General features: G+C 32.6%; 1 protein-coding gene across 1 annotated transcript in view; it reads left to right on the forward strand.

Moving 5' to 3' along the window:
* The first annotated feature begins 7947 nt into the window (after positions 1–7947).
* LOC135126243 (mucin-2) overlaps positions 7948–12676 on the forward strand; it is a 35616-nt gene continuing 30887 nt past the window's right edge. The window contains exon 1 of the mRNA XM_064052147.1: positions 7948–8393. Within this exon, the coding sequence (XP_063908217.1) occupies positions 8342–8393 (52 nt within the window). The 5' untranslated portion in view covers positions 7948–8341. The remainder of the gene's footprint in view (positions 8394–12676) is intronic.

A 12676-nucleotide genomic window follows, 5' to 3' on the forward strand; every position in this document is an offset into this window, starting at 1 on the left:
CACGAGCTGACGACGGCACGGGCTGGAACTCACGAAATTTATACGCATTTTAAAAGTGCTCGGAGAGGTGTTACACTAAACTAGGAGAAACTTAAGTGGGATAGGCCAAGTTTGGCCGCGCCGTTATGAATACTAATAACAAACAACGTCAACAAATGTGTAATAATAACTGTTTCCGTAAAATAACACCTAAGTTATTTTAGAAACTTACAAGGACATAACATAAAAACAATTTTCTTATTTTGAGGTCACACTTGTTACAGATTCCTGCATTGCCGACATTTACAGTCCTCCCCTCCAAGGCAGCGACATCTGTTCTGTGACGTAACTCATATTTACTTCCTACTGTTCCATGAAGAGATTAAAATGCACATTATGGATGAATACTTCGAACTCTCAACGCCAACAGATCAAGCGAGAAAACGATTCAACAATAATTAATTCATCTTTGTAACGTCGTCAAACAGCTTGTGCGTGACTGTCACAACGTGAGCATTAAATGCAAAAAATAAAATTTAATAAATCGACTGGAAAGTTTGTATTGTTGGTTTAATAATTGCTCTTTCGGTTTCAGTTCTTGCTAAGCTCATAAAGTCTTACGGTACATCATAAAAAATTCCGAAACGAACGGTTAGCAACAATTATTAAATACCAAAGTTTAGTATAGAATAATCATGTGTGTAGTCATCATATATTCATTTCGAATTGTTTAAATAACACAACCATAACGTTTCTAAAGTAACAGGAAAATTAAATTAGTTGTTTCTGAGTTAATCGTTAGTGTGTGTATTAAATGCCGATTTTTGTGTTGGCAATTCTGAATTGTTGGCAGCAGTGCCGGATTGTGCCGTTGGGACACCCGGAAATTTCCTGCAACAGTCTACGTTTTTTTTATACAATTTTTTTAACATTTTAACCTATTTTTGGGGTTATTTTTGACTTTAAAATTTCTTTTTTCTTAATATGTGTAATCATCTTTTCAGAACAAGAAACTTAAAACCTGTTTAAAATGGTAAATTTGTATGGGAAAATGTCGATTTTGGAATTACGCTCCGCCATTAAGTCTGACAACGAATGAAAAATTCGTCACGATTGAGATCGAGACGGATGGGTGGGGATTGGTTTTCTTTTTTAATTAATAAGTAAGTACATTTAGTTTTCTTTGTATAACACGATTACTTAAAAACATATTTCAGAAGGGGCTTATAATTTGCCTTTTTTTTCTTAATATACATATGTTCATCATTTCACAACAAGAAACTTAGAACATGGTTAAAATGGTACATACAATAGGTTCTAAGAAAAAAAAGGGTGGGTGGGCGGGGCTAGTAACTGCTAAAATAAGACTGATTTTGGCAACTGACATACTCTCTATTGGTAAATTGAAATTTGTCAATTTCTGACATATTTTAAAAAACTAGGCTTTGAAACGAGATATTTCGAAAATCTTACTTCACGACCATCAACAGCGGTTTATTTTTCGATTCACCTTATCTCAGTCTATCTTCCAGAATTTTCGTGGATTCAAGTCAACTTCGTCAAAATTACAATTTTTCGAGACTATATGTTTCAAACTTTTGACATTTCACCAAGATTATCGAAAATTACCAGAAGAACTTTATTTTCTGAAATGAAATCTGGCAATTTTTTGAAAATGTTAAAAATCAGACTTTGAAACGGGATTTTTCGAAAATCTTAGTCCACGACCATCAACACAGTCTGTTTTCAATTCAAGTCATCGCAGTTTATCTTCCAGAATTTTTTGTAGGTTTTTAGACAACTTCGTTAAAATCTCAATTTTTCGAAATTGTCTGTTTCATACTTTTGACATTTCACCAAAATTATCGAAAATTACCAGATTTTTTTGGACTACGACTTCTAGAAGTGTTCTGAGGCTTCATTTGTTCAAAAACTCCTACCATTTTTCCAGAATCACCAAAATGAAATCTGGCAATTTTGTGAATATTTTAAAAATCAAACTTAGAAACGGGATATTTCGAAAATCCTAGTCCATGACCATTAAGTACATATTTTTTTGATTCGGGTTGACTCTAGAATACCTATGGTGTATTATTTTGGGAACCCATTTAAAACAATTTTGGGGGATTTTACTGTTCTGTTTTTGGAAAATTCTGACCTGACTTATTTTTGAGTTAATTTTGGAACCCATTTTTTTTTTTTTAATTTTTAAACAATCTTGAGGGTCTAGGTATTCCTGTTTGGAAAGAATTTGAAAGTGCTTGGGGGCCTCCATCGTCTTTTCTTATAATAATTTAATTAAATTTCTTACAGGATACGTCATTTGCTGAAATCAGTCTTATCTCAACAGGTGCTAGCCCCACCCACCTACCCTCCCTTTTCTTAGAAGGTATGTCATTTGCCAAAATCAGTCTTATCCTAGCTAGTAGCTGCTAAGATAAAACTGATTTTAGAAGAAGAGTCCATATTGCCTCTTAGAACATTTTCTATTTTTTTAACATATCCAAAGTAACTACTAAATAACCTCTATAATCTGAACCCACGATTATCCGAACATCTTGGAAAATTTCTTTTCTGAAAAAGTCGTCTAAAAATTTTCAAAAAATCAGGGTTATAGAGTTTGACGTGCTGATTCCAAAAATATAGCGTGTTTAGGGTCACCGAGCAATATTTTCGAAATGTTCGAAGGGAAATTCGAATTTTTTGACATTTTTTTTGAGGCCGTAAATGACTTCCGAAAATGAGTAGAAAATTTCATTTTTGAAAAAGTCGTATGCGATTGTGATATTTATCCTTACACAAAAATTAACTTTAAGGGAAAATTAAAGAAGAAGGAAATGAAGAAACAAGTACGTAGAAATAAATACATAAGTATCATTTTTAGCCTTATGACGGAAAAGTAAAATAGCAACTAGTTACAGCAAGAGAAGAAAAAAGTTTCAACAAACATTGCGAATTGTATGGAAAACGATAAAGGAAGAAGTAAAGAAGTAAGGGTGTACATATAAAAAAAACCGATAAGGAAATAATAATTTTAAAAACGAATTGGTTTTAAAAACTGCGATGTTTTTCCAGAAATTAAAAAAAAAAAATAGACAAAAATATTAAGAATCCAAATTTTTTAAAGAGTAAGGAAATCCATACGTATGAATCGGTTGAAGAAAATGGAAAAAGAACTAAAGCATACATAAAAACTTTGAAGAAAGCAATGAAGAAACAAGTATGTAACTACAAATAAATACGTGAGAAAACAATAACAAAATAAAAATGAAAAAATTAACATGAGGAATAAACATAATGTCATTTTTTTATGTGAAACCTTCTCCGGGGTCCCGACTGTCTCTTTTAAAAATGTAAAACCTTCTCGGGGGCCCCAAATGTCTTTTTTCTTAATGAGAAATTTTTCGGGTGTCCCAACTGTCTTTTTTAAAAATGTAAAACCTTCTCGGGTGCCCCAAATGTTTCTTTTAAAAATGTAAAAGCTCCTCGGGCGCCCCAAATGTCTTTTGTTTTAATGTGAAACCTTCTCGAGTGTCCTAATTGTATTTTTTAAGAGGTGAAACCTTCTCGGGGACTCCAAGTGTTTTTTTTTATAATGTGAAACCTTCTCAGGGGTCCCAATTGTATTTTTTTTAAGAAGTGAAACGTTCTCGGGGGCACCAAGTGTTTTTTTTTTTTTAAGAAGTGAAACCTTCTCAGGGATCCCAATCGTATTTTTTTAAGAGCTGAAACCTTGTCGGGGACAACTGTTTTTTTTTAAGAAGTGAAACTTTTTTCAGGGGTCCCATTTGTCTTTTTTAAAAATGTAAAACCTTCTCGGGGGACCTAAATAACTTTTTTTTAATGTGAAACGTTCTCGGGTGTCCCATCTGTCTTGCCTAAAAATGTAAAAGCTTCTAGGGCGCCCCAAATGTCTTTTGTTTTAATGTGAAACCTTCTCGAGTGTCCCAATTGTATTTTTTTTAAGAGGTGAAACCTTCTCAGGTGTCCCAATTGTATTTTTTTTAAGAGGTGAAACCTTCTCGGGGTCTCCAAGTGTTTTTTTTTATAATGTGAAACCTTCTCAGGGGTCCCAATTGTATTTTTTTTTAAGAAGTGAAACCTTCTCGGGGCCACCAAGTGTTTTTTTTTTAAGAAGTGAAACCTTCTCAGGGATCCCAATCGTAATTTTTTAAGAGCTGAAACCTTGTCGGGGACAACTGTTTTTTTTTAAGAAGTGAAACTTTTTTCAGGGGTCCCATCTGTCTTTTTTAAAAATGTTAAACCTTCTCGGGGGACCCAAATAACTTTTTTTTAATGTGAAACGTTCTCGGGGGTCCCATCTGTCTTGCCTAAAAATGTAAAAGCTTCTAGGGCGCCCCAATTGTCTTTTGTTTTAATGTGAAACCTTCTCGATTGTCTCAATTGTATTTTTTTTAAGAGGTGAAACCTTCTCAGGTGTCCCAATTGTATTTTTTTAAGAGGTGAAACCTTCTCGGGGACTCCAAGTGTTTTTTTTATAATGTGAAACCTTCTCAAGGGTCTCAATTGTATTTTTTTTAAGAAGTGAAACCTTCTCAGGGATCCTAATCGTATTTTTTTAAGAGCTGAAACCTTGTCGGGGACAACTGTTTTTTTTTAAGAAGTGAAACTTTTTCAGGGGTCCCATCTGTCTTTTTTAAAAATGTAAAAGTTTCTCGGGGGCCCCAAGGGTTTTTTTTTTAATGTGAAACCTTCTCGAGTGTCCCAATTGTATTTTTTTTAAGAGGTGAAACCTTCTCGGGGACTCCAAGTGTTTTTTTTTATAATGTGAAACCTTCTCAGGGGTTCCAATTGTATTTTTTTTAAGAAGTGAAACCTTCTCGGGGGCACCAAGTGTTTTTTTTTTAAGAAGTGAAACCTTCTCAGGGATCCCAATCGTATTTTTTTAAGAGCTGAAACCTTGTCGGGGACAACTGTTTTTTTTAAGAAGTGAAACTTTTTTCAGGGGTCCCATCTGTCTTTTTTAGAAATGTAAAACCTTCTCGGGGGACCCAAATAACTTTTTTTTAATGGGAAACGTTCTCGGGGGTCCCATCTGTCTTGCCTAAAAATGTAAAAGCTTCTAGGGCGCCCCAATTGTCTTTTGTTTTAATGTGAAACCTTCTCGAGTGTCTCAATTGTATTTTTTTTAAGAGGTGAAACCTTCTCAGGTGTCCCAATTGTATTTTTTTTAAGAGGTGAAACCTTCTCGGGGACACCAAGTGTTTTTTTTTATAATGTGAAACCTTCTCAGGGGTTACAATTGTATTTTTTTTAAGAAGTGAAACCTTCTCGGCGGTACCAAGTATTTTTTTTTTAAGAAGTGAAACCTCAGGGATCCAAATCGTATTTTTTTAAGAGCTGAAACCTTGTCGGGGACAACTGTTTTTTTTTTAAGAAGTGAAACTTTTTCAGGGGTTCCATCTGTCTTTTTTAAAAATGTAAAAGTTTCTCTGGGGCCCCAAGGGTTTTTTTTTAATGTGAAACCTTCTCGAGTGTCCCAATTGTATTTTTTTTAAGAGGTGAAACCTTCTCGGGGACTCCAAGTGTTTTTTTTTATAATGTGAAACCTTCTCAGGGGTTCCAATTGTATTTTTTTTAAGAACTGAAACCTTGTCGGAGACAACTGTTTTTTTTTAAGAAGTGCAACTTTTTTCAGGGGTCCCATCTGTCTTTTTTAAAAATGTAAAACCCTATCGGGGGACCCAAATAACTTTTTTTTAATATGAAACCTTCTCGGGGGTCCCATCTGTCTTGCCTAAAAATGTAAAAGCTTCTAGGGCGCCCCAAATGTCTTTTGTTTTAATGTGAAACCTTCTCGAGTGTCCCAATTGTATTTTTTTTAAGAGGTGAAACCTTCTCAGGTGTCCCAATTGTATTTTTCTTAAGAGGTGAAACCTTCTCCGGGACACCAAGTGTTTTTTTTTATAATGTGAAACCTTCTCAGGGGTTACAATTGTATTTTTTTTAAGAAGTGAAACCTTCTCGGCGGTACCAAGTATTTTTTTTTTTAAGAAGTGAAACCTTCTCAGGGATCCAAATCGTATTTTTTTAAGAGCTGAAACCTTGTCGGGGACAACTGTTTTTTTTTTAAGAAGTGAAACTTTTTCAGGGGTCCCATCTGTCTTTTTTAAAAATGTAAAAGTTTCTCTGGGGCCCCAAGGGTTTTTTTTTTTAATGTGAAACCTTCTCGAGTGTCCCAATTGTATTTTTTTTAAGAGGTGAAACCTTCTCGGGGACTCCAAGTGTTTTTTTTTTATAATGTGAAACCTTCTCAGGGGTTCCAATTGTATTTTTTTTAAGAAGTGAAACCTTCTCGGGGGCACCAAGTGTTTTTTTTTTAAGAAGTGAAACCTTCTCAGGAATCCCAATCGTATTTTTTTAAGAGCTGAAACCTTGTCGGGGACAACTGTTTTTTTTTAAGAAGTGAAACTTTTTTCAGGGGTCCCATCTGTCTTTTTTAAAAATGTAAAACTTTCTCGGGGGACCCAAATAACTTTTTTTTAATGTGAAACGTTCTCGGGGGTCCCATCTGTCTTGCCTAAAAATGTAAAAGCTTCTAGGGCGCCCCAATTGTCTTTTGTTTTAATGTGAAACCTTCTCGAGTGTCTCAATTGTATTTTTTTTAAGAGGTGAAACCTTCTCAGGTGTCCCAATTGTATTTTTTTTAAGAGGTGAAACCTTCTCGGGGACACCAAGTGTTTTTTTTTATAATGTGAAACCTTCTCAGGGGTCCCAATTGTATTTTTTTTAAGAAGTGAAACCTTCTCGGGGGCACCAAGTGTTTTTTTTTAATAATGTGAAACCTTCTCAGGGGTCCCAACTGGCTCTTTTAAAAATGTAAAACCTTTTCGGGGGTCCCAAATGTCTTTTTTTTAATGTGAAATCTTCTCGGAAATCCCAAATGTTTTTTTAGACTATGAAACCTTCTTGGGGGTCTCAACTGTCTCTTTTAAAAATGTAAAACCTTCTGGGTGGCCCCAAATAGGTCTTTTCCTTTTAATGTGAAACCTTCTCAAGGATTCCATCTGTCTTTTTTAAAAATGGAAAAGCTTCTCGGGGGCCCCAAACGTATTTTTTCAGATGTCCCATCTGTCTCTTTTAAAAATGTAAAACCTTCTCGGAGGCGCCAAATGTTTTTTTTTTTTTTAGAATGTGAAACCTTCTCGGGGGTCCCAACTGTCTTTTATAAAAATGGGAAACCTTCTCGGGGGCCCCAAGTGTCTTTTTTGAAACCTTTTCGATGGTCTCAACTGTCTTTTTTACAGGCGTAAAACCTCAGGAGCGCCAGATGTCTTTCTTTATGTGAAACCTTTTCGGGGCTCCCAACTTTTTTTTAAGAGGGTGAAACCTTTTTTTTCTCTTACATTGTGACTAGCTTCTGTTGTTTTTACTCCATATATGTTAACACGAAAAAGTAAAATTCTGCAAAATCAAATTTTATAATTTTTCAGAGACGCAGTATTTGTTGGACTGTACTTCAGAAGTGAGGGAAGTTCTGTCGAAATAACCAATTTTTTCATTCATAACAGTGAACCTCGCCTGCGGCTCTGTTTTGGAACAGTATGTGAGCCGTAGGAGGGCACATAAAAATATTCCACATACTGTAAACATTAATACTTTGTAAATATTGTAAATATCACGTAGTGTAGCTATCTCAAAGAAAGAACTAAGCATTTTTAACTTGTAAAATGGGACAATAAAGCTCGCCTGCGGCTCGGCCTTGGATCTAGGCAAACCCATTTCTCGCCGATTGTTTACATTCTCACAGAAAAAGTAAAAAACCACAAGAGTTTTTAGCAGCCAAACATAACCTCGCAAAATGAAGAACCAAGAAACGAAGAACCGAAGAAACCTTCAAGAAATAGATGCATCCTTTTAAAGGTCTTCCGCAACGCAGCAATGACGTTTTCCATCACTCAGTCATCGACTTATTCACCTTCCCCGGTTCTTCGGGCCCCACCTGTCATCAAAGCCACATACCTCCACACCGAGGTAGAACACTCAAGTGTTCTTCACCGCCGCGTCCCGTTATTCGACCAGTCTTCCGAAGAAACCGCGCCGCGCACCGTCCAGGTGCTGCCAAAACGAAGAAAAGTCGCGAAAAAGTCGGGAAAAGTGCCCTGTGAAGAAAGCAGAGCCGTCTCTACCGAAAAAAGAAAGTTTCGTTGCAGTTCTAGTGCAGTGACGGACTCCAGCGGCTCCGTTCCGGATGACCTAAATACCCTCCTTGACACCGTGTCACGCTTATTGTTCGCACCGGATCTCGCCTTGGGGGCGGCGAGGAAATGCCCCTTGAATCGCTGGGATCGCGCGTTCGGGGGTTGAGCGAGAAGGAGTGATGTGATTGGTTTGAGACAACATGGCTGCGTTTCTTGTGGTTCTGATGGTGTTTGGGTGCTTCGTGGTTCAAGGTAAGCATCCGGGATACGTCATGGGTGAAAGCGAAGGCATGCGGGTTTTGCCCAAATTTCCCCATTTCGCGGATGAATTTGGGTTTAGAAATGCATCCGGATCATGGGGGTACTCATTGTATGCGGAATGAGTAGACGAAACGAGAATGAGCGGTGAAAGCGGCGTCGTGGTTGGGTTGAAAAATACTGGCCTTATTCGTGGTGTCAACAATTGCGGGAAATAAAACGACCAAAAACGGGTACGGAGATGCTCTTATTTGCTTTCCCGGGTTCTACAACGCTCCATTAATTGCGAGGAATTGGCTGGGTCTGGGCGTGATTTATTTGGGACGTCGATTTGCGGACCCATAATTTGGTGGGTTTTGATGGAAGGGCGATTTTTGGAGGGCGCGATTTGGCACAGTTACCACAGGCATTGTTTGGTTGTGACAGTTTTTTAATTACGGAATTCCGCCGATCTCACGATGCTGTTTCGTGACTTGAAGTCTTATTTAGCTTAATTGGGTCATTTTAGAGTGCAAGTTGTAATTTATTTGTGAAGAAATTCAAAAACTAGTTATTAGGGGCTCAGGAAAGTAAACTTTGTCTAGAGATGAACGACTAGTTTGAACTAAATACATACTTAGAATAATAAAATGTCTAAACAGTTGAGCTAAATTTACGAAAAACAACACCCGTAACCCAACAGTAGTCAATTTTTACTAATTGCACATTTTTTTCAATCATCCCCTCCAACAATTTGATTACGTCATCTCTAAAATTTACGATGGTAAATTTATTTTTATAAAATAAGACACGCCTGCACTTGTGGTATATACTATCTTAAATTTTCATTCTAGACATCCAGAACATTTTGCAATTTAACTTTGAAACTAATCAAAATTGATTCGTTTATTCCCTTCCAAAACATTGATGACGTCATTTCAAAATTTTGCCTAAGCAATCCTCTCCAAAGTATGCAAAATATTATGACTCTGTACTAGTAGTTTATCAAGTGCACTCATAGGTTTTAGAAGTACTTAATCAGGGTGACTCAAAAAAAAAATTAAACCTACACTCCATCTATCCAAATTGATATATGTATCCTTACGTTGATGACGTCATCGTAAAATTTTGTAATGAAAAGACTCACTTTAAACAAAATTCGCAAAATCAAAACTTATAATTTTTCGAAAAATCTGGGTTTATTTATCTTCGACCAATTTGTGGATATCATAATTTTTCGTTTTTCCATTTTGTTTCATTGTTGGATTTTTTAATTTCTCAATGTTCGGGTTTCATAATTTTTTTTTTAATTTCTCAAACTCCAAATTTTTCAATCTTTAGTTTCTTTAATTTTTCGGTTTGCAATTTTTCGATATTACAGTTTTTCATTTTTCGATTTTTCAGTTTCGATTTTCAATTTTGTAATTTTTCGTTTTTTCTTGATTTTTATTTTTCACTTTACCGCTTTTTAAAATTTTTTTCCGAATTTGAAATTTTCTAATTTTGGAATTTTTGGGTTGCTCGATTTTCAGATTTCTTTGATTTTCAATATTTCCATTTTAAAAAATTTTTAATTTTTTCGATTTTGCAATTTTTCGATTTTTTAGTTCCTCAATTTTTAATGTTTCACTTTTGTAATTTTTCGATTATTCAATTTTTCAAACTCTTGATTTTTATTTTTCATTTTGCCGATTTTTTTATTTTTTCCAATTTTTAAATTTTCCAATTTTGTAGTTTTTCGATTTTTCAGTTTCTCAATTTATAATTTTTCAATTTTGTAATTTTTCGTTTCATCAATTTTTCAAGATCTTGAATTTTGTTTTTTATTTTCCGGATTTTTGATTTTTTTTCCAATTTTTAATTGTTTCGTTTGTGCACTTTTTCGATTTTTCAGTTTCTCAATTTCTAATTTTTCAACTTTGTAATTTTTCGTTTCCTCAATTTTTCAAGATCTTGTTTTTTACTTTAATTTTCTTGATTTTTTGAATTTTTTCCAATTTTTAAGTTTTTCAATTTTGCAATTTTTGGATTTCTCCATTTTCCGATTTGTTTAATTTTCAATATTTCGATTTCATAATATTTTTCGTTTTTTCGATTTTCCACTTTTTCGATTTTTTAGTTTCTCATTTTTTAATGTTTCAATTTTGTAATTTTTTTTTATTTTTTTCCAATTTTTAAATTTTCCAATTTTGCACTTTTTCGATTTTTCAGTTTCTCAATTTTTTAATGTTTCAATCTTGAAATTTTTGTTTCCTCAATTTTTCAAGATCTTGATTGTTATTTTTCATTTTTCCGATTTTTTAAATTTTTGTCCAAATTTTAAATTTTCCAATTTTGCAATTTTTGGATTTCTCGATTTTCAGATTTCTTTGATTTTTAATATTTCGATTTCATAATATTTTTCGTTTTTTCGTTTTTGCACTTTTTCGATTTTTGAAGATCTTGATTTTTTTCATTTTCCAAATTTTTTTGATTTGTTTCAAATTTTAAATTTTCTAATTTTTCACTTTTTTGATTGTTTAGGTTCTCAATTTTTAATGATTTAATTTTGCAATTTTTCGTTTCCTCAATTTTTCAAGATCTTGTTTTTTACTTTAATTTTCTTGATTTTTTGATTTTTTTCCAATTTTTAAGTTTTTCAATTTTGCAATTTTTGGATTTCTCGATTTTCCGATTTGTTTAATTTTCAATATTTCGATTTCATAATATTTTTCGTTTATCGATTTTGTACTTTTTCGATTTTTTAGTTTCTCAATTTTTAATTTTTCAATTTTGTAATTTTTCGTTCCCTTAATTTTTCAAGTTCTTGATTTTCATCTTTGATTTTCCCGATTTTTTAAATTTTTTTCAAATTTTAAATTTTCCAATTTTGCAATTTTTGGATTTCCCCATTTTCAGATTTCTTTGATTTTTAATATTTCGATTTCATGTTTTTCGTTTATTCGATTTTGCACTTTTTCGATGTTTGAATATCTTGATTTTTTATTTTTTTCAATTTTCAGATTTTTGAATTTTTTTCAATTTTTAAATTTTCCAATTTTGCGATTTTTCAGTTTCTCAATTTTTTAATGTTTCAATTTTGTAATTTTTCGTTTCCTCAATTTTTCAAGATATTGATTTTTATTTTTCATTTTCCTGATTTTTTGAATTTTTTCCAATTTTTAAATTTTCCAATTTTGCACTTTTTCGATTTTTCTGTTTCTCAATTTTTAATTTTTCACTTTGTAATTTTTCTTTCTCTCAATTTTTCAAGATCATGATTTTTATTTTTCATTTTCCCGATTTTTAAATTTTTTCCCAATTTTTAAATTTTCCAATTTTGCAATTTTTGGATTTCTCGATTTTCAGGTTTCTTTGATTATTAATACGTACATATTTTGATTTCATAATATTTTTCGTTTTTTCGATTTTGCACTTCTTGGATTTTTAAAGATCTTCATTTTTTTCATTTTTCAGATTTGTTAACCTTTTTCCAATTTTGCACTTTTTAGATTTTTCAATTTCTCAATTTTGAATGTTGTAATTTTTCGTTTCTTCAGTTTCTCAATTTTTAATGTTTCAATTTTGTAATTTTTTGTTTCTTCAATTTTTTAAGGTCTTTATTTTTATTTGTCATTTTCCGGATTTTTTTTGTAATTTTTTCCAATTTTCAGATTTTCCAATTTTGCATTTTTTAGATTTTTCAGTTTCCCAATTTTTAATTTTTCAATTTTGCAATTTTTCTTTCTCTCAATTTTTTCCCGATTTTTTAAATTTTTTCCAATTTTTAAATTTTCCAATTTTGTAATTTCTGCATATCTCGACTTTCCGATTTCTTTGATTTTCAAAATTTTGCTTTCATAATATTTTGCGTTTTTTCGATTTTGCACTCTTTCGATTTTTCAGTTTCTCAATTTTTCATTTTTGTAATTTTAATTTCCTCAATTTTTCAAGATCTTGATTTTTATTTTTGATTTTCCCGATTTTTGAAATTGTCTCAAATTTTTAAATTTTGTCATTTTTCGTTTCCTCAATTTTTCCAAAATCTTGATTTTTATTTTTGATTTTCCGGATTTTTTCAATTTTGTTCAATTTTTAAATTTTCCAATTTTGGATTTCTCGATTTTCGGATTTTTTTTATTTTCAATACTTCGATTTCATAACATTTTTAGTTTTTTCGATTTTGCACTTTTTCGATTTTTAATTTTCTCAATTTTTGATTTTTCGATTTTTCAATTTTTTCTTTCATAATTTTTTTTAAACTTTTTTATATTTTTATTTTTGATTTTTCAGTTGTACAATTTTGCATTTTTTCCGTT

This window comes from Zophobas morio, unplaced genomic scaffold (genome assembly GCF_036711695.1).
Source record: "Zophobas morio isolate AGI-343-1 ecotype UQ-CSIRO unplaced genomic scaffold, CSIRO_AGI_Zmor_V1 ptg000010l, whole genome shotgun sequence".
NCBI lineage: Eukaryota > Metazoa > Arthropoda > Insecta > Coleoptera > Tenebrionidae > Zophobas > Zophobas morio.